Source organism: Drosophila rhopaloa, unplaced genomic scaffold (genome assembly GCF_018152115.1).
Source record: "Drosophila rhopaloa isolate 14029-0021.01 unplaced genomic scaffold, ASM1815211v1 contig_203, whole genome shotgun sequence".
Classification (NCBI taxonomy): Eukaryota; Metazoa; Arthropoda; class Insecta; order Diptera; family Drosophilidae; genus Drosophila; species Drosophila rhopaloa.
In genome coordinates, this window is record NW_025335088.1 from 3407239 (window position 1) to 3425397 (window position 18159).

Genomic DNA, 18159 nt, shown 5'->3' on the forward strand with positions numbered 1-18159 from the left:
TACTAGAACCTTATTGCTACTGCTTCTGTTGTCGTTGCCCTCTGCGAACGGCTCCACAGAGACCGCAGCTATAGTGATCAAACACGGCTCATTTTGACCGGAAACAAAAGCTGTATGTAACAGCCTACTCTACGATACTAAGTTGTCAGGACTCTAAACATGTAACTTTAACATATTTGGTGTGACCCTATGGCAGTGGCTTAAAAAAAAACACAGTGCATTATCTTGGTAAATGAATGGTCTGTAGCAAAAAGATTCTTATGTTGATTTTTATATATAAGTAATTGTTTGTACATACCTTTGTCCATTGTTTTAAAAAAAAGGCAATGGCGACTTCGTTTTAGTTTCTTATACATTTTCCGACTAATGTAATTTACATTTAGTGATCATTTTAATAGTTTTTAAAATAAATAACACAGGTCATCGGAGTTTCACTTATTTGATTGCTAATAATTATACATTTATTAATCTTAGGGTATTATTGAAACTACAAACACTACATCTGATCTGGCCGGCGAAACCACAAAACCCGAAGTTGATTTGCCAATTGAACATGTAAGTGAAGAGATTATATAAAAATATTAGTGAGTAAGTTCGCGGCATACAAAGATAACAGATTATTTAACTATTTAAATAATTGATAATAATTGTCATATTGGTATGACAATAAAGATTTGTGATTTGTTACAGGATATTGTTAAAAAAAGAATTTGATTTTTGGGAACCACTCATGACTTTTTTCTTAAGCCTAGTACTCAGATCGACGAAAACCGTTCGCCAGTCATGAGAGAGAGCGAGAGGCAAACAGCTGGCGTTCACTTTTCGTCGGGCCTTTTTTCACCTCTGTACTCAGATCGACGAAAAAAATACCATAAAATTTCATAGCGTTGCCAGTCTGCTGAAATGAACTTTGGGTAAACCCTAGAGGAAAGAATAAAAAATTTAATCTTTTGGCGTGCGCTTCTTACTGAACATTTTAAAAAATGGAGGGAAAAAATAAAAAAAACCCGCAAAAGTCGATTACTGGAGTTCACATGTGAGGACAAAATAACAATTAATACTATCTGGGGTGCCTCTTGTCAGAACAAAATGTTTCTTTGGTCAAAAATGTACGAAAAAACACAATAAAAGTGCAGCTATGAACTTTAAATTAGCAAATAATTATCAGTAAATTAAAAAAAACAACTGTTAAATTTAAATTGTATTGTTTTTTTATTTCTTTGTACAGCGGCAGACTTGCCAAGGTATTTGATAATATCTCTTAAAGGCTCTTTCCCGCAAATACGATATTTGAAATTTAACTGCTTGTCAACAAACCCAGATGATTGACAGTACGACCGTAGCACGCTTAAGTCTGATGAACTCTCGAAATTTTGGTCACACTGGAAAGATTAAAGTTTTTACGCTAGCGTACTCGTTTGTCGATCTGAATACTAGGCTTTACGATGAGACATAAAAATCTTTTCACACGAAAATGGTTTATATATTGTATGTAGTTCGTATGAACATTTCATCCAATATTTCTGTGTCAACCCTGTTAAAGGTTCCATAGTCACAACCCGTAATCGATTAAGTTAATGCACTTTGGGTGGCTTTTAAATGAATTTATACGTGCGAATGGCATGGATAAATTATTGATAAAAATATAAAATAAAAATTAAATTGAAAAAAACTCTATTTGTTAGTTTTTGATGATATAGGTAGAGTCACTTGTACTAACCTTTCCATTTCTATAATACCAATCGTTTTTTGTTAAGGATGAAAAGTTTTTTTTAAATCCATAAAAAATATGGATGAGGACGCGGAATGCTTATTAATATTAATATTAATGAACATGATTGTAATTAATTAAGCTATGATAGATTAAAGAAGGACCCTTTAGAAAAATGTTGAGTTTGAAGCTCTTATAGATGTGCACAATTAAGCTTAAAAACTTTTTTATTTGAATTAAATTTTTTCGTTTTCATTCGCTGCTGGGGAAAATTGTTTAGACAGTGGAAATCAGTAAAAACTTCACACACAAATGCAATGCGCGCATCTCATAGTATGTGTTTCGATCGCTGATCACAATAATTATCATTAACAAATGTAACGACCTGATTCTTTATTTCTGCTCGCTACGTAAACGTGCGGCTAGCTCAGAGAGGTTGTGAGTTCGTTCCACCAAATTTATTTTGAGTGACCGCCCGTGACCAAAGGATAACGCCAGAAATGATTAGGTTGGTGCTGGTTTATTGACTCTCTAAAATATAGCCTTATTGCTATTATTCTGCTGCCCGTTGTCGCTGTCTCCTGCTGCGTTGCTCCTGGCTCGCTGCTGCTCTGCTCCTGGCGTGCTGCTGCGTCGCTCCTGGCTTACCGCTGTGTTGCTTCGGCTTGCTGCTCCGGGTGACTGAGATCGGTACGACTCCACCAAAACCCTGGATGTTATGCGAGCTTTCCTACCGGGGCCGGCAAGGTGTATCGCCTAGCAGGTGAACCGAAGTTACGCCTTATCGCCTAGCCACCTTTATCGCCTGGCTTCCGGAGTTCAGCCTGGACTTTGTCGGCAAGGTGTATCGCCTAGCAGGTAGAACAGAGTTCTCCCTTATCGCCTAGCCACCTTTATCGCCTGACACCGCGCAAGGACTCCCTAAGCTTGACTTTATCACGACCTAGCACCGTTGGATCTCAGCGTTGTAGCCTCAGCCTTGTAGACTTGTCGTCGTTCGGCGTCTCGACTTTGCGATCTTGATCCTTGGGCACTTCGGTTTCGATGTTTACTTATTCCGCGTTCACGCACTCGCTCTGATTCTCGCACTCGTACTGTCCCGAGCTGCGCTTGCGCCGTCCTTTTTATAGGCGCTGTATGTGCCGTTATTTCCCTCGGGTCCAAGGTCCACTGAGGTACCGTTAATTCACGGTGTGTCCTCTTTGGGCGGGTCCGAAGTCCGCCAATTTACCGTATGACCCCGTTGCCCTTGCCGGGCGCGGGTCCAAGGTCCATCGAGGTACCGTTAATTCACGGTGTGTCCTCTTTAGGCGGGTCCAAAGTCCGCCCAATTCACCGTTTGACCTCGTTGCCCTTGCCATATGAGGGTCCAAGGTCCGAATGTTTCCCGTTTGACCTGGATGCCCTTCATTTCTCCGGTTTTCTCGCCTCCTCCGCTGTTGCTAGGCCGATCTCCTGCATAGAGATTTGTGGGGAGTTTATGACTCCTCACATTTCCCCCTTCCTTCGGAAACGTAATGAAAGTGGTGACTTTCCCCGCCCTTTATGTTTAGACTACTCGAATTCCCCGCCTGACTTGTGTGTTAGATGTTCCCCAGACAGTTCCCCGAAACACTTAACCTTTGCCCAGACTGTTCTCCTAAAAGACTTTACCCGTACATCTCCTTGAAAGACTTGAACTTTTCCGCGACTGTTTCCCTAAAAGACTTTTCCATGCAGCTCCTTGAAAGATTATTTCCCCAGACTGTTTCCCTGTTCCCCAGACAGTTCCCCGTTCCCCAGACAGTTCCCAGTTCCCCAGATAGTTCCCAGTTCCCATTTCCCAGACAGTTCCCAGTTCCCAAGACAGTTCCCAGTTCCCCTGCGTGGAATTCGAATTTTCCCGCCCAGACATTTCCCCAAAATAAAAGTCACCATTTCGCTTTCCCTCGGTCCGGCAACTCCCTAGAATCTCACCACGATCGCGTTTATCGATTGTGGGTTCCAGTGTTGCCATCGTCGTTGCCTTTTCGTTGTCTTAAGTTGCCATTTGAATTCTTGAACATAGAAATAACCAATTTTGTTAACCCATCGATCGCAACTATCGATCGACCGCCTATCTCGGCGCCCCCGTCCCTATTGCCTATGTCCGGCAACCCGTTACCCCAAAATGTAAATAAACAAATCGCTTTGCGTGTTACAACCATAAAAGGCCTTTTATTGGGCCCTCAAGACCCTTACTACTCCGCTTGCCACCCGGATGCGGTAGCGGACACCGTCTACCACCAAGAGTTTGGCCCAGCGGCTGTTACGGGCTCTCTCCCGCTGTCTACTGGCCTCGGCTGCCACCCTGGGCGGCCACTCTTCCTCGGCCATCTCCTGCCAGTGGCTGCTGTCCGCCGAATGCTGGCGGCTCACTGTCGGCCTGGCGGGTGGGGACCGCGGCTCCGGGCACGATGTCAGCCTGGCGCTTTTGGGCGGCCGCGCGGCTGGCCCTCCTGATGCTGGCCACACCCAGGGCCCCTTCTCCCAGCACTCCGGCTCCCCACCGAGCCGTTTTGCTGGCGACGGCGACGGCGTTGGCACCCACGGCGGCGGTGGAGGCGGAGGTGTCTCCGCTCCGTGCCGTGGTGCCTGGAATGGCCATGTTGCCTGCAGCGGTGACGGTGGTGGCGGTGGCGGTGCTGCTGCCCGGGGCGGCGACGGTGGTGGCGGTGGTGGTGTTGCTGCCCGGGTCGGCGACGGTGGTGGCGGTGGTGGAGGCGGTGGCGGTGCTGCTGCCCGGGGCGGCGACGATAGTGGCGGTGGCGGTGATGCGGCCCGGGGCGGCGACGGTGGTGGCGGTGGAGGCGCTTGCAGCGGCGGCTGCTCCGGGGGGCCTGGCCGGGCCCATAACGCTGCCTCTTCGGCCTCAGCCTCGTCCAGCCGCTTCCGCCACTCCCTGGCTGCTGCGGCTGCCCGTGCCACCGCCCGCTGCGCGAATATTCGCCGCACCACCTCTGTCCGGGTTGCGAGTATGCGCACTGCCTCCTCCGGGTGGCCCGAGGGCGCTGCTTCTCCCAACCGGATCCGCCCGAATCCGGCTGCGGCCCTCCTTATGCGGCGGAATGCCATCCGGGCCTTTGCCGCCCGACGGGGCTCGTCCTCCTCGTCCGACGAGACCTCCGGACTCACCGTCTCCGTCCCGGTGTCCTCCTTGTCTTCCTCTTCCTCCTCGTCGGATGAGGACAGGTCGATGGTGGCCATCTCGGCCTCCTGCCCGGCCGGCCGGACGCCGGTCTCCTCCTCCTCCTCCAGCTCGATGTCGGTGATGCGCCCCTCATCCTCCGATATGGGGTTCGGCGACGGGGACCGCGACACAAGGGGGGACGCCAGCAGCTGGAGTGCGGAACCTGAGTCCCGCCTCCATCTCGCCGCTGGCTGTTGCCCGGTGCTGCCTCCCCGCCCCTCTCCCACCACGATCTTCCTGTTGCTGCTGCTGCGTGTCTTCATCTCGGCGACCTGATTTTAATAGACCCGTCTTGTGGCGCTCGCGCGCTGACGACACCTCGGTTTCCTATGTTTCCGGTTCCGTTATCCGCGGCGGCCTTTGGACTTTCCCTTGCTACGGGCTCCGACGGGTCCCTGCTTTGGTATGCGTTACCCGGTAACGGTATCCGCATCCTCCCTCTCCCGCTCTCGCGCTCCTATTGCATCTGTGTGAGTTCGATACTGTGTATCGTCCTCTCCCTCTCTTCGGAGTCACAGTGCGCCCTTTCTAAGTCCGACTCCGATCCTTTGTTTTGGCCATCAATTACTTGTTTTTTTTAATTGGCTAATGTGGGCGGTTTTTTCTTTGCCAGAATTTTCGTGCCGCAACTTGCATATCACTGGCGAATTAAAATTTATTATCTTAAACGGCCCATCGTACTTTGGTGCCAATTTTGCGGCGAATCCTTCTGCAGCCTTGGACAGATGGTGTTCCTTAGCCCAGACTGTGTCCCCGATGTTTGGATTCCATGGGCGTCTACGGAGATTGTAATGGCGTGCCTGATCCTGCGCTGCCTTTTCCATATTTCTCCTCACTCTTCTTTTAGCTTCTTGGCGTTCTCGGCCGGAGTTTGCGTTTCCCTTCCTGTGCCGATTGTTCCTTCATCGTACAGTGCGCTGGGTAACCTAGGCTCTCTCCCTTGCGTAATAAAAGCCGGCGAATATCCTGTGGATTCGGCCACGCTCATATTCACGGCCAACTGCAGTTCCGGCCACTTTTCGTCCCAAGTCCTCTGGTCTGCCCCTGTGAACTGGGCGATCATAGTTTTCACCGTCCTGTTGGCTCTCTCCGTCGGGTTTTCCTGGGGCGTGTACGGGGCCGTGAACTGGTGACGGACGCCTAATTCACCCAGGAACTTTTTAAACGCCCTGCTGGTGAACTGAACGCCATTGTCTGTAATCAGTACCTTGGGCACGCCGTATCTTGCGAGGATCCGCTCGCGGATCGCCTTTTCCAGAGTTTCCGTCGTTGCCCTGCGCATTGGCACCATTTCGGTCCACTTGGAGAACCTATCTACCAGCACTAGCAGCATAGAATTCCCGTGTTTGGAGCGGGGCAGTGGTCCGACGAAATCTGCGCACACAGTGGCCCACGGCTCTTCCGGAACTTGGGTCAGCATTTTTCCGGCCGCCTGTAGTTGGCTTGGCTTGTATCGTAGGCAGCTCTCGCAGTTTTGCACATATTTCCTTATGTCGCGGTGCATTCCCGGCCAATGATATCTTGCGGCGACTCTGGCAATTGTTTTCCGACTGCCCATGTGGCCGGCTGTCGGTGAGTTGTGGTTCTCCGACATTACCCGCCGCCTGGACCCCGTTGGCACGCATAGCTTCCAAGACGTGACATCCTCGTTGCCTGCTCTGTGCGGTATGTGGCGATATAGCTGGTCGGCTTCTGTCATGTAGTCTGGATATTTTTGGGGATTTTGGGAAATCTTGCTCCGCATATCCCTTATCCAGTTACACTCGCCGGTTTCCTTGTGCTGTTCCTATGTTTTTACCCGTCGACACGTTTCTGGCAGTGGCTGTCGTGATAGTGCGTCTGCGACTATATTCAGCTGGCCCTTTCTGTACGCGATCTCGAAGTCATATTGCTGCAGTTCCAGCGCCCATCGTGCGATTCTTCCGGTTGGGCTCTCGATGCTATTCAACCACTTCAGTGCCATATGATCCGTGATCACTTTGAAGTAGTAGCCCTCCAAGTATGGCCTTAACTTGCGTATGGCCCACACAATTGCCAGGCATTCCTTCTCAGTCGCTGAGAAATTTCTCTCAGAACCATTTAGGGACCTACTGGAATACGAGATCACCCTCTCGCCTTGGTCGGAATTCTGTGTGAGAATAGCACCGAGCCCGTAATCGCTGGCGTCGGTCTGCAGCACAAATGTCTTTGTGAAATCTGGGCATGCTAAGATTGGGTCTGCTATTAGCCTGGCCTTGACAGCTTCAAACGCCTGTTGATGGTCATCTGTCCATTCCCATTTTGTGCTTTTCCGGAGCAGGCTATTCAACGGATGCACCAACGTTGCAAAATCTGGCACAAAACGCCTGTACCACGACGCCACTCCCAAATATTGTCGTAACTCCTTAACGTTGGCCGGTGGTTTTATTAAGGCAATTGCCGACACCTTTTCTGGGTCTGTTCCGATGCCTTGGTCTGTAATGCGATGCCCCAAGTATTGCAGTTCCTTTCTAAAAAATTTGCATTTTTCCGCATTTATTTTCAGGTTGGCGGCCCTTAGTCTCCTAAACACTTCCTTCAGGTTTTCCATATGCTCTTCGAGCGTTCGTCCGATGACGATAATGTCGTCCTGATACGCGAAGGCATGCGGCATCATTTCTGGTCCAATGACTTGATCCAATGCCCGCTGGAATGTTGCCGACGCGGAGTGTAGGCCAAATGGCATCCTGGTCCAGGATGTAATTTATCATTGGCATCGGGTATGCGTCCTTTATGGACCTCGCATTTATCTGCCGGAAATCCACACACAGCCTCCACTTTCCAGTCTTCTTTCTCACCATGACTATTGGTGAGCTGTAGGGACTCCTGGACGGCTCGATGCATCCTTTTTCCAGCAGCTCGTCTACCTTGGCATTTATCTCACCCTGCATTTTTGGATTTTTAGGGTAGTACCGTTGTTTGACTGGTTGGTCGTCCTTCATGGTGATCCTATGTACGGCCACGTTGGATGTACCATTTATTCCTTCCAGTTCGTCCAACTCGGCTTTTAAAAATCCCTCCACATCCTTTTCCGCAAATCTTTTGGGTGTTTCAACTATTGCCACTGACAGTTTTTCCTCCAGCCATCCTCCTCGTCTATTCTTTGCCGGTATCGACGCGCTGTGTCCTGCGCACTCGACTTCGGCCCCGATTCTGGTGAGGAAATTCCATTCCAACACCAGGGCGTCGATCAGTCCTGGTAAAATCAGCAGCTCCATTGAAATTGTTTTCGTTCCCAGTCCAATTTTGGTCTCGAGCTGTGATCTTATTTCTCCGCAGCGACCGTCTGCCATCCGTACTTGCCTTCTCGTGGGTCCGACCCTTCCTGCCGCCTGCAGCCTGTCCGCCAGCTCTTCGCTGATGAAACTCGCCGTGGCGCCGGTATCCACCGTGGCCTTAATCTTACTTTCACCTATGAGCACCGTGGCGGACAGTTGCATTTCTTCCGCCTGTAGGTCGCCCATTAATTTCGAGAGGCAGCACCTTGCGATCCCTGGCCGCCCCTCGGAGGCTGGGGTCGCTGGGCGTTTCCCGACCCGGAACAGCATTGAACCGTCTGAACTCCTATTTTTCCGCATCGCCAGCAGAACGTAAGACGTTGGTTTCGGCATTCCTTCGCCCAGTGGTCTGGACCCCCGCATCTGCGGCAGGCCTGGGTAGGATTTGCCACGTATCCGCCGCGATTGTTTGCCGGTTCGTGGCCGCGCGGCGTACTTCGTGGTTGTGCGTCCGGGTCCTCCTGGCACCGCCTGCACACCGCACCCTGGTCTGGTCTTGGCCTTGGCACTGGGTGGCTCTGCCCTTGCTGCTTGCGGGGATTGTTTTCCAGCTCGAATTTCTCCCGCTGCTGGTCGAGCTCCTCAAATTCGTCAGCCAGCGCCATCAATGTCTCCAAATTTCGACATTCGTATGGGCGAACGAACATTCTGAGTGCCGGCGTGCTGTTTTCTTTTATCCTCTCCAGCGTTTCCTTGGTCGACATATTCAATGGGCGCATCAGGGTCTGCATATCCACCATAAAGTCTTTGAAGCTCTCCCCGTAGGCTTGCTTCCTCTGTCTGACCTGATCCGCCAGCTTCGCCATGTATCCTCGGGGCAGAAAGAAATTTTGGAAGCTGTAGATGAAGTCTCCCCAGGTTTCCCAGTGCCGATTGTTGGCGATGAACCACTTCAAGGCTCTGCCTTGGAGCAGCTCCGGCATTGCTCGTGGGATCTGATTTATGTCGAGACCGTAAGTCACGACTGACCACTCTACTTGCTCCAAGAATTCCAGCGGCTTGTCGTTTCCGTCGTAGCGGAAATTCCACTCCCGGACCTGCTTGGCCACCTTTGCGTAGTCCTGCGTGTGTGTCCTGGAATTCTCCTTTCTTTCCCGGCTATTTTCCCGCTGCCGACTTGCGTGGCTTGCGATGCTCGACACATCCAAGCTCGCTACGAGGCCCTCGGCGCTTGCGGTTGTGATTTTAAATTTTGGCGTGGGCATTTTCCGGAATTTCTTTTCCAGGCCCGTTACCAAATCGGCGATGTCTGGCTCCTCTGCCGTCTGGTCGACGAAGTCTCCCAGCGTCTTCCTCATCGAATCGACTGAGCCCTCCAGTTCTATTCCTAGCACTTGGCTCACCTCGTCGAAGTCTTCTTTCCTGAGATTATAAATCCAGGACTTCCCCATCTCGGAACTTTTGTTTCCTTGGTCAGGACAATCACTCTTGGGCGCCAGATGTAACGACCTGATTCTTTATTTCTGCTCGCTACGTAAACGTGCGACTAGCTCAGAGAGGTTGTGAGTTCGTTCCACCAAATTTATTTTGAGTGACCGCCCGTGACCAAAGGATAACGCCAGAAATGATTAGGTTGGTGCTGGTTTATTGACTCTCTAAAATATAGCCTTATTGCTATTATTCTGCTGCCCGTTGTCGCTGTCTCCTGCTGCGTTGCTCCTGGCTCGCTGCTGCTCTGCTCCTGGCGTGCTGCTGCGTCGCTCCTGGCTTACCGCTGTGTTGCTTCGGCTTGCTGCTCCGGGTGACTGAGATCGGTACGACTTCACCAAAACCCTGGATGTTATGCGAGCTTTCCTACCGGGGCCGGCAAGGTGTATCGCCTAGCAGGTGAACCGAAGTTACGCCTTATCGCCTAGCCACCTTTATCGCCTGGCTTCCGGAGTTCAGCCTGGACTTTGTCGGCAAGGTGTATCGCCTAGCAGGTAGAACAGAGTTCTCCCTTATCGCCTAGCCACCTTTATCGCCTGACACCGCGCAAGGACTCCCTAAGCTTGACTTTATCACGACCTAGCACCGTTGGATCTCAGCGTTGTAGCCTCAGCCTTGTAGACTTGTCGTCGTTCGGCGTCTCGACTTTGCGATCTTGATCCTTGGGCACTTCGGTTTCGATGTTTACTTATTCCGCGTTCACGCACTCGCTCTGATTCTCGCACTCGTACTGTCCCGAGCTGCGCTTGCGCCGTCCTTTTTATAGGCGCTGTATGTGCCGTTATTTCCCTCGGGTCCAAGGTCCACTGAGGTACCGTTAATTCACGGTGTGTCCTCTTTGGGCGGGTCCGAAGTCCGCCAATTTACCGTATGACCCCGTTGCCCTTGCCGGGCGCGGGTCCAAGGTCCATCGAGGTACCGTTAATTCACGGTGTGTCCTCTTTAGGCGGGTCCAAAGTCCGCCCAATTCACCGTTTGACCTCGTTGCCCTTGCCATATGAGGGTCCAAGGTCCGAATGTTTCCCGTTTGACCTGGATGCCCTTCATTTCTCCGGTTTTCTCGCCTCCTCCGCTGTTGCTAGGCCGATCTCCTGCATAGAGATTTGTGGGGAGTTTATGACTCCTCACACAAATTAGAATTAGCTTAAGCCCACCGCACAGAAATCTAACATAAGTGCAAGCCTGCCGCACAGAGTACATACTTGTAGACGTACTTATGTACACAAACAGAATTGGGCGTCATTCAGATGACGTCGTTCTTAAAACTTTTAAAAAGTCATGCCAGAAAATAAGTTTAATAACCTAAATTTTACACTTTTCACCTACAACAACAAATTTAGGTGCATGTTCCTGCAATAATACCTAGGCCGTGTAAACCAAATACATGTGTATGTCTATACAGTGAATGCCTTCATTCCAGTTTACTTCTCGCTGGAATGCCAAGGGAAAGCCAGCATTGCAACAAGCGAGAGCCAGACCAGTTTGAGAACAAGCTGTCAGTATCAGGTTAAAAAACAGATCAAACCATTATCCAACTGAACAAGATGGAAGAACTTAAAGTCAAGTTTCGACTGTTGGGGCACAAGTTTAATAAATCGAAAAATCAAAAAATGCGAACTTTGGTGATCATTGAGCCACTTAACTAGTCAGTCTTGAAGAGCGAACAAGTTCAGATTACACAAACGTTAACATGTATAGGTAATTTAATGCCACATATTTCCTGACATGGACTGGCCAAGCCAGCAGTGATGGCCAGTTAATACTTTCTAATCTACTCGACCGTAAATACTATTATTACCAAACAACAATGCCCCCAGCAGGCAAAGCCGTTTGCAGGACTCGCTCGCTACGTAAACGTGCGGCTGCCTCAGAGAGGTTGTGAGTTCGTTCCACGAAATTTATATTGGGTGATTGCCCGTAATCAAAGGATAACGCAAGAAAGGATTTTGTTTGTGCTTGTTTATTTTTTCTCTTAGTATAGCCCTATAGCAACTGGTCCTGGCTTGCTGATGCGTCGCTTCTGGCTCCGGATGTTTGAGACCGGGACGGCTCCACCGAGACCCTGGATGTTATGCAAACCTCCCTACCTGGACCGGTAAGGTGTATCGCCAGCAGGTAAAACTGGTTTTTCCCTTATCGCCTAGACAGGACTTCTTAAGTTAGCCTTGTAGACTTGTCGTCGATTGGCGTATCGATCTTGATCCTGGGGAACTTGGGTAGTTGTTCCGCGTTCACGGACGTCGTCCTTTCATAGGCGCTGGAGATACCGTTATTTCCCTCCTCAAAATCGGGATCAAGGTACAGTTAGTTCATGGTTTGACCTGGATACCTTTCGCTCCTCCTGCATTCTTGCCACATTCGCTGTTGCCGTGCCGATCTCCTGCATCGGGATTTGTGGGGAGTTTTTAAGACTCCTCACAGGCCTTCAGTTACCCACTTGAAATAACAGCCGAACACGGTTCAAGTAACGTCATCGCAAAATAGGAGGTTTTGCAGATATAGAAGAAATGCTTTTTATTCGGTTGTATTTCTCCCTATCAGAGATTTTAGTAAAGAGACTGCGATACCTTAAGTGAACAAGACGGTTATGTTATGAGTATCATGATTTTCGATTCCTGCAGTTCGTCCTGCTCAGCACAACATGTACAAAATCTTAACGCTGAAATCTTTAAGGATGATAACCCAAGAATTGTTGTTTTTATTGCTTAATACAACAATTTGTCCTTCTTCTATATTAAAACACTTCCAATAAAAAATGTTAGTTACTCGCCTAGACGGCTTCCAAATAGTCGGCTGCCAACTTGTCTGTTTTGTAGATCCAGAACCTCCTCGACTGTCGGTAGTTTCTTGGAAAGCGTATTGAGAATTTCTGCGGGGTTGGAGGGCTTTGCCGGAAACCGAGCTTCCGTGTTGGGGTTGGTGGCCAGACGCTATCCTGAGTTATTTGTAGGAAAGCAGTGCCTCTGTGCCTGTATTGGTGGCATCCTATCCTCCTCGTGGTCACAATGACATCGGCTAGGGGCTGGCCGTCAGAGAAGGCTGGTAAGCCGCCCCAAAACTAGTGAAAGGCAACTCCTGGCCTTGGTGCACCTTATGCGTCATCAGGTTGCGTGGCAAGGTGGTCTTGGATGGTGTTGACATATTCGCGACATCCTTTGCTGTGGTGAGTTATTTGTAGGCTCAAACCCCCACCCAGACTGACTTTCGGCACGATTTCAGTGACAGCTTAGTCCAGTAGTTAACACTTAACTCCATATTTGAAAAACGGAGTTGATGTAATGGACAGAGTTGATATAATTGATAGAACGGAAAACTATTAGCAGGGCCGCTCTAAGCTCGTGACCTGCAGTTAGGCAGATGGCGACACATAACATTTTCGAAATGCCCCTTCAGCGGCGGGCATCAAATTGGTATGCTGAAAACCGGGTATCTCATAGTCGTTGCCCCTTGACTATAGCGTTTTTCCTTATTTATAATGTTTACTTGATTTGGGTTATGTTTCAGGTCGGAACAACTTCACTTACGAAATTGAAAGATCCTTATCTTCCAACTCTATAGCTGACTGTTGATATAAAAACAAAGTAAAAAAATGTTGTAGTTTACGGTCCGAGTTTTAACAACCGTACCTTCTCAAAAAAGTCCAAGATCCTGCCCATTTACCGGCTCCCGCAAGAGTTCAGGACGCTTTACTTAAATACTACTTTATTTTGTCCTCAATCATTTCTTACTCCTTTTCATGAAAAGGGAAATAATTCATAATTAAACTAGCGCAACTGGCAACTTATATTTGTATTTTTATACCTTTGCAGAGGGTATTATAATTTCAGTCAAAAGTTTGCAACGCAGTGAAGGAGCCATTTCCGACCCTATAAAGTATATATATTCTTGATTAGCATCACCAGGAAAGTTGATCTAGCCATGTCCTTCTTTCCGTCCGTCCGTTTCTACGCAAACTAGTCCCTCAGTTTTAAAGCTATATGCTTGAAACTTTCCCAAAGGGGATATAGTTCTTATAGGAACCATCGGAAAAAAAGAATTCAAAAAAATTATGACTTTGCTGTATTTAATTTTTTTTTGGTTCTTTGGGATTTGGTAATATAATGGAATTACGGTTTTAATTAAATTAAAATCCGACAACAATATCATTTAGCTGCCATATAAACGAAAGGATATATGAAGGGATAAAACTGTTTGTGCAATTACTATAGGTCTCATAAAAAAGAATTTTTAATGTTTATGGGAGTGAATTTCTTCGGCACCATGAGCTCGTGGGCTCTAAGACCTGGGTAATCTGTTAGGGCTTAGACTACTTTGAAATTGTAATTCATTTGCATAATTAATGGGATGATGCGACCTTCCATCTATCGGCAAATTGATCACTAGAGACTGATTGGTCGAACATAAATTGTCGTGCTCCAGAATTGGAGCGTACAATTAGTAATTCAATAAATTAGTATTTTAATTATTACTCTGCTCAAAATCAAATGCACAGGCTGTGCTGCTGAAGATAAATAGGGAATACAAATAATCTTTTAGATATTTACTTTCTTATTAAATTAATTTTAGTTAATTATAGGCAGGGATTTAACAATTCATTTAAAAGCTTTTAAACATGGTGTTATGACACATTTTTTTGACAAATTCTTTGAATCAACCCACATTTTGCCCCGTATACGTTAACTTACAACTGAATGTATTGAACGAGTTTGTGTAAAAGAACTCTTTACTATTTTGCTCTAACAACGATGCACATTTTATAATACTTCCTGTAATTAATATATCATATACAGTCCACAGAAGAACCAGGCTTTGTTATATTTTCTCTACAAGGCTGTAACTTTGATGAAAAACAAATCTTACATTAGTAGACTTCTAGTAATTAAAAAACCATCTATTGGTACTACCGAAATGCATAAATTTAATCACGTAGATGGGTTGCTATACCTAGTAGAAACTATGTAAAAACTATGCGCAAACTATGTATGTATAAATTATCCTTATAAAATACTATGACTTTAATGGACTATAAAATTATTTCTATTACTGACTTTTTGTGAATTCTTAAAAAATTAAATGTTCTGTTGGTCTGTCCGACCCTTGCCTATACTTTTTATTTATTGATTTCTGTTATTTACACTATCAGATTATATATATATATAGATTACACTATCAATTTGCTTAGCTTGACAGCGCAGAGAAGCTGGGCTTTAGAGAAAGTATTTGGTTCTATCAAGGCTATTATCCGAAGCACAATTCGGGCATTGTACAAAATGGCTCTTTCGAAATTGTCCGCAGGTTGTGTCACATGGCATTGAACGTAAAAAAGAGATCTTGCACACAAACTTCCGCAAGCGGAAAATATTCAACATATCTGAATTTAATTCGGCATTGTTAAGAAGTGGTCCAACTGTCAAAGGTAGTCATTCAACTTATTCAAAATTGGTTCATTATCTAGCCAAACTTTTAAGTTGTTACTACATGGTTGAGTTAAGTAGTGTGCTTATATTTTGTTAATTTTAGGTTAAATAAATGACAACTTAGAACACAAATATTAAAGATTAAGATTATTTAGCCAAGTACAATTGTGTAAACTCAAATTAAAATTAGATTATATTTATTAAATTATGTTGTCGTGCCGCCAGCATAGAGTAAGAATCTATATAGAGGTTTTATTTGCTCTGCCCGCCCCTCTGCCAAAGCTCTGCTGAGAGCCATGTTTTAAGCTAACTTCGGTTTCTCACCACACCCAACATGTGCGAGGCACAAGCAATAGTATGGGGAAATCTGGCACCAAACCTTAGTATAAGAAACTCACCGCGGGACTCGTTTCCAGTTCGATCGAACAAATGAAAAACTCTCTTTTTTCAGATTTTTCCCTACGTGGCATCACTGGCAAAGTCACTCGAGAGCACGGGCAGAGCAAATGAAACTTTTATCTAGTTTCTTTCTCTATGCCGCCAATTTCACATTCCATGAACTTTTGAGATGGGCGACGAAAACTCGTGGTCAAGACATAAAATTTCGATAGCGCGCTTATTGGTTTGAGGTGCGGCATGGCGGTAAGGCCTAGTACTCATATCGACGAAAACGCCAGACATGAGAGAGAGCGAGAGGCAAACAGCTGGCGTACACTTTTCGTCAACGTTTTTGTTCACCTCGGTACTCAAAAAATACCAGAAAATTTCATAGCGTTGCCAGTCTGCGGAAATTAACTTTCGGGGAACCCTAGTAAAAAGATTAAAAAATTGTATTTTTTGGCGTGCGCTTCTCACTGAACATTTAAAAATATGGAGGGAAAAAATCAAAAACCCGTAAAGGTCGATTGCAGGAGTTGACATGTGAGGGGTGCCTCATGTCATAGCAAAATTTTACTTAGGTCAAAAATGTACGAAAAAACACAATAAAAGTGCAGCTATAAACTTTAAATAAGCAAATATTTATCAGTAAATTAAAAAAACCAACTGTTAAATTTAAATTGTATTGTTGCAGATGGCAGACTTGTCTTCCCAAGGTAGTTGATAATATTTTGTAAAGGCTCTTTACCGCAAATACGATATTTTAATTTTAACTGCTTGTCAATAAGCCCAGCTGATTGACAATAAAACCGTAGTACGCTCAGAACTCTCAAAATTTGGTCACACTGAAAAGATTAAATTTTTTACGCTAGCGTACTCGTTTGTCGATCTGAGTACTAGGCTTAAGCTTTAATTTTATGAACAAGCAACGCCCACAATAAAGACTTATGCAAGCCAAAGTTAATATACCCCTGCCACTGTTTTATAAATTAAATATTCTAGTCGTCCGATATTTACCAAACGAAAAACAAAATTATATCGTTTAAAATGACAATATCTCGGAAGGGGCTTATGTTAAGAAACAACGAAGTTATAATTTGATTCCCGTTTACCAGTCGTCCGATTTTTATAAAACAAAAACCGTATTTCTGAAATAGCTAAAAATTATGTTATTATGTTTATTATTATGTTATTATGTGTTGCAAAGTAAAATAGCCAACCTAGTAAAATGGCCAACGAACAGGTCTACATCAATTCACCCGGTGTAGCGGCGTAGGATAGATCGAACCATTTTTATGGAAATCCTTGAAAATTGGAACCATTCATATAAATATCACTAATTTTATTCGGTTTAGTAAAAGTAACGACTATCAACCAAAACATAAACCTCTAACGATTTATCATTACGGTTTCAAAGTTGAAAGCAGAAAATGTGAAAATCTTACTAGTCAAATTTTTTTATTGTTGTAAAATTTAAAATGTTGCGATATATAATAGATCCAACCAGTGCGCTAAGCTTAAATGGCTTTTTAAAAATATATATCAGTCCAAAAACTTTTCTATATATATTTTCAATATTTTTGAGATTTCAATATAGGCTGTCACTATCACACGCCCTATCCAAGCGTCATACTAGTATCTTCTTTCAATTGATTTGTTGTAATAATCATCCTTTTTTTTCGAAAATTCGTGCTTTTGCTTATTACAACAATAAGAGATTTATGACGCTTAATCTGCGTAGTCATAAATTTAGAAAGTAGCAGTAAAACTTTTTTTTCTTCTTTACTTGTTACAAAGTTATTGAAAAAGATATACTCAATTGTCTTTTCTTAATTTAAGCACTTTATATATTAAATAATAAATGTTTCTTAATGTTAATTTATTATTTTTATACCCGTTACTCGTAGAGTAAAAGGGTATATTGTATTCGTGCAAAAGTATGTAACAGGTAGAAGGAAGCGTTTCCGACCCTATAAAGTATATATATTCTTGTTCAGGATCACTAGCCGAGTCGATCTAGCCATGTCCGTCTGTCCGTCTGTCTGTCTGTCCGTATGAACGCTGAGATCTCGGAAACTATAAAAGCTAGAAGATTGGCATTTTGCATGTAGATTTTAGGAGTTCCTACGCAGCGCAAGTTTGTTTCAAACTGGTGCCACGCCCCCTCTGACGCCCACAAGCCACAAGCTGTGGCCACAGTTTTGATGCTATTATGAAAATTTTAATTGATATGTATTTGTTTCGTCAATACCTATCGATTTGCCACTCTAACGCCCAAAAACCTATTAAACGCTTAGTCTGGCTAGCGCCTACATTTCCGCCTTTCATGACCCGTGGTAGCGCCATCTAACGGATGACTTTGGAACAGCTGGCCGTTAATTCTCGATAAGGATTTCTATTAAAGGAAATTGCGATGGTTTTCATTTGTCAATACTATATCCCAAGAACTTTGCAAATCAAATCAAGTTAGCCAAATTGGAGGTCTGAGTCAAACAATGGCGTATGTGTGTATGTATGTAAGCATATACATATGTATGTATTTACATTGTACACAGTTGCAATTGCCCGGCAAAGATAACTCCTTTCAAAGAAAGCTATTCGCTATACCCGTTACTCGTGTTGTGCAAACATTTAGACTTTAATATACATAATACTATTTAAGAATGTATGTGTTTATCCAATATAAGTATGTATGTTTAATATTTCTAGTCAATTTATTGC

General features: G+C 45.4%; 1 protein-coding gene across 13 annotated transcripts in view; it reads left to right on the top strand.

Annotated features, from left to right (window-relative positions):
• The window catches only part of LOC108040061, an 84692-nt gene that overhangs the window by 17672 nt on the left and 48861 nt on the right, over positions 1-18159 (top strand). For all 13 annotated transcript variants that reach the window (XM_044460611.1, XM_044460620.1, XM_044460613.1 and 10 more), the window contains one exon: positions 475-555. In XM_044460611.1, the coding sequence (XP_044316546.1) occupies positions 475-555 (81 nt within the window). The remainder of the gene's footprint in view (positions 1-474; positions 556-18159) is intronic.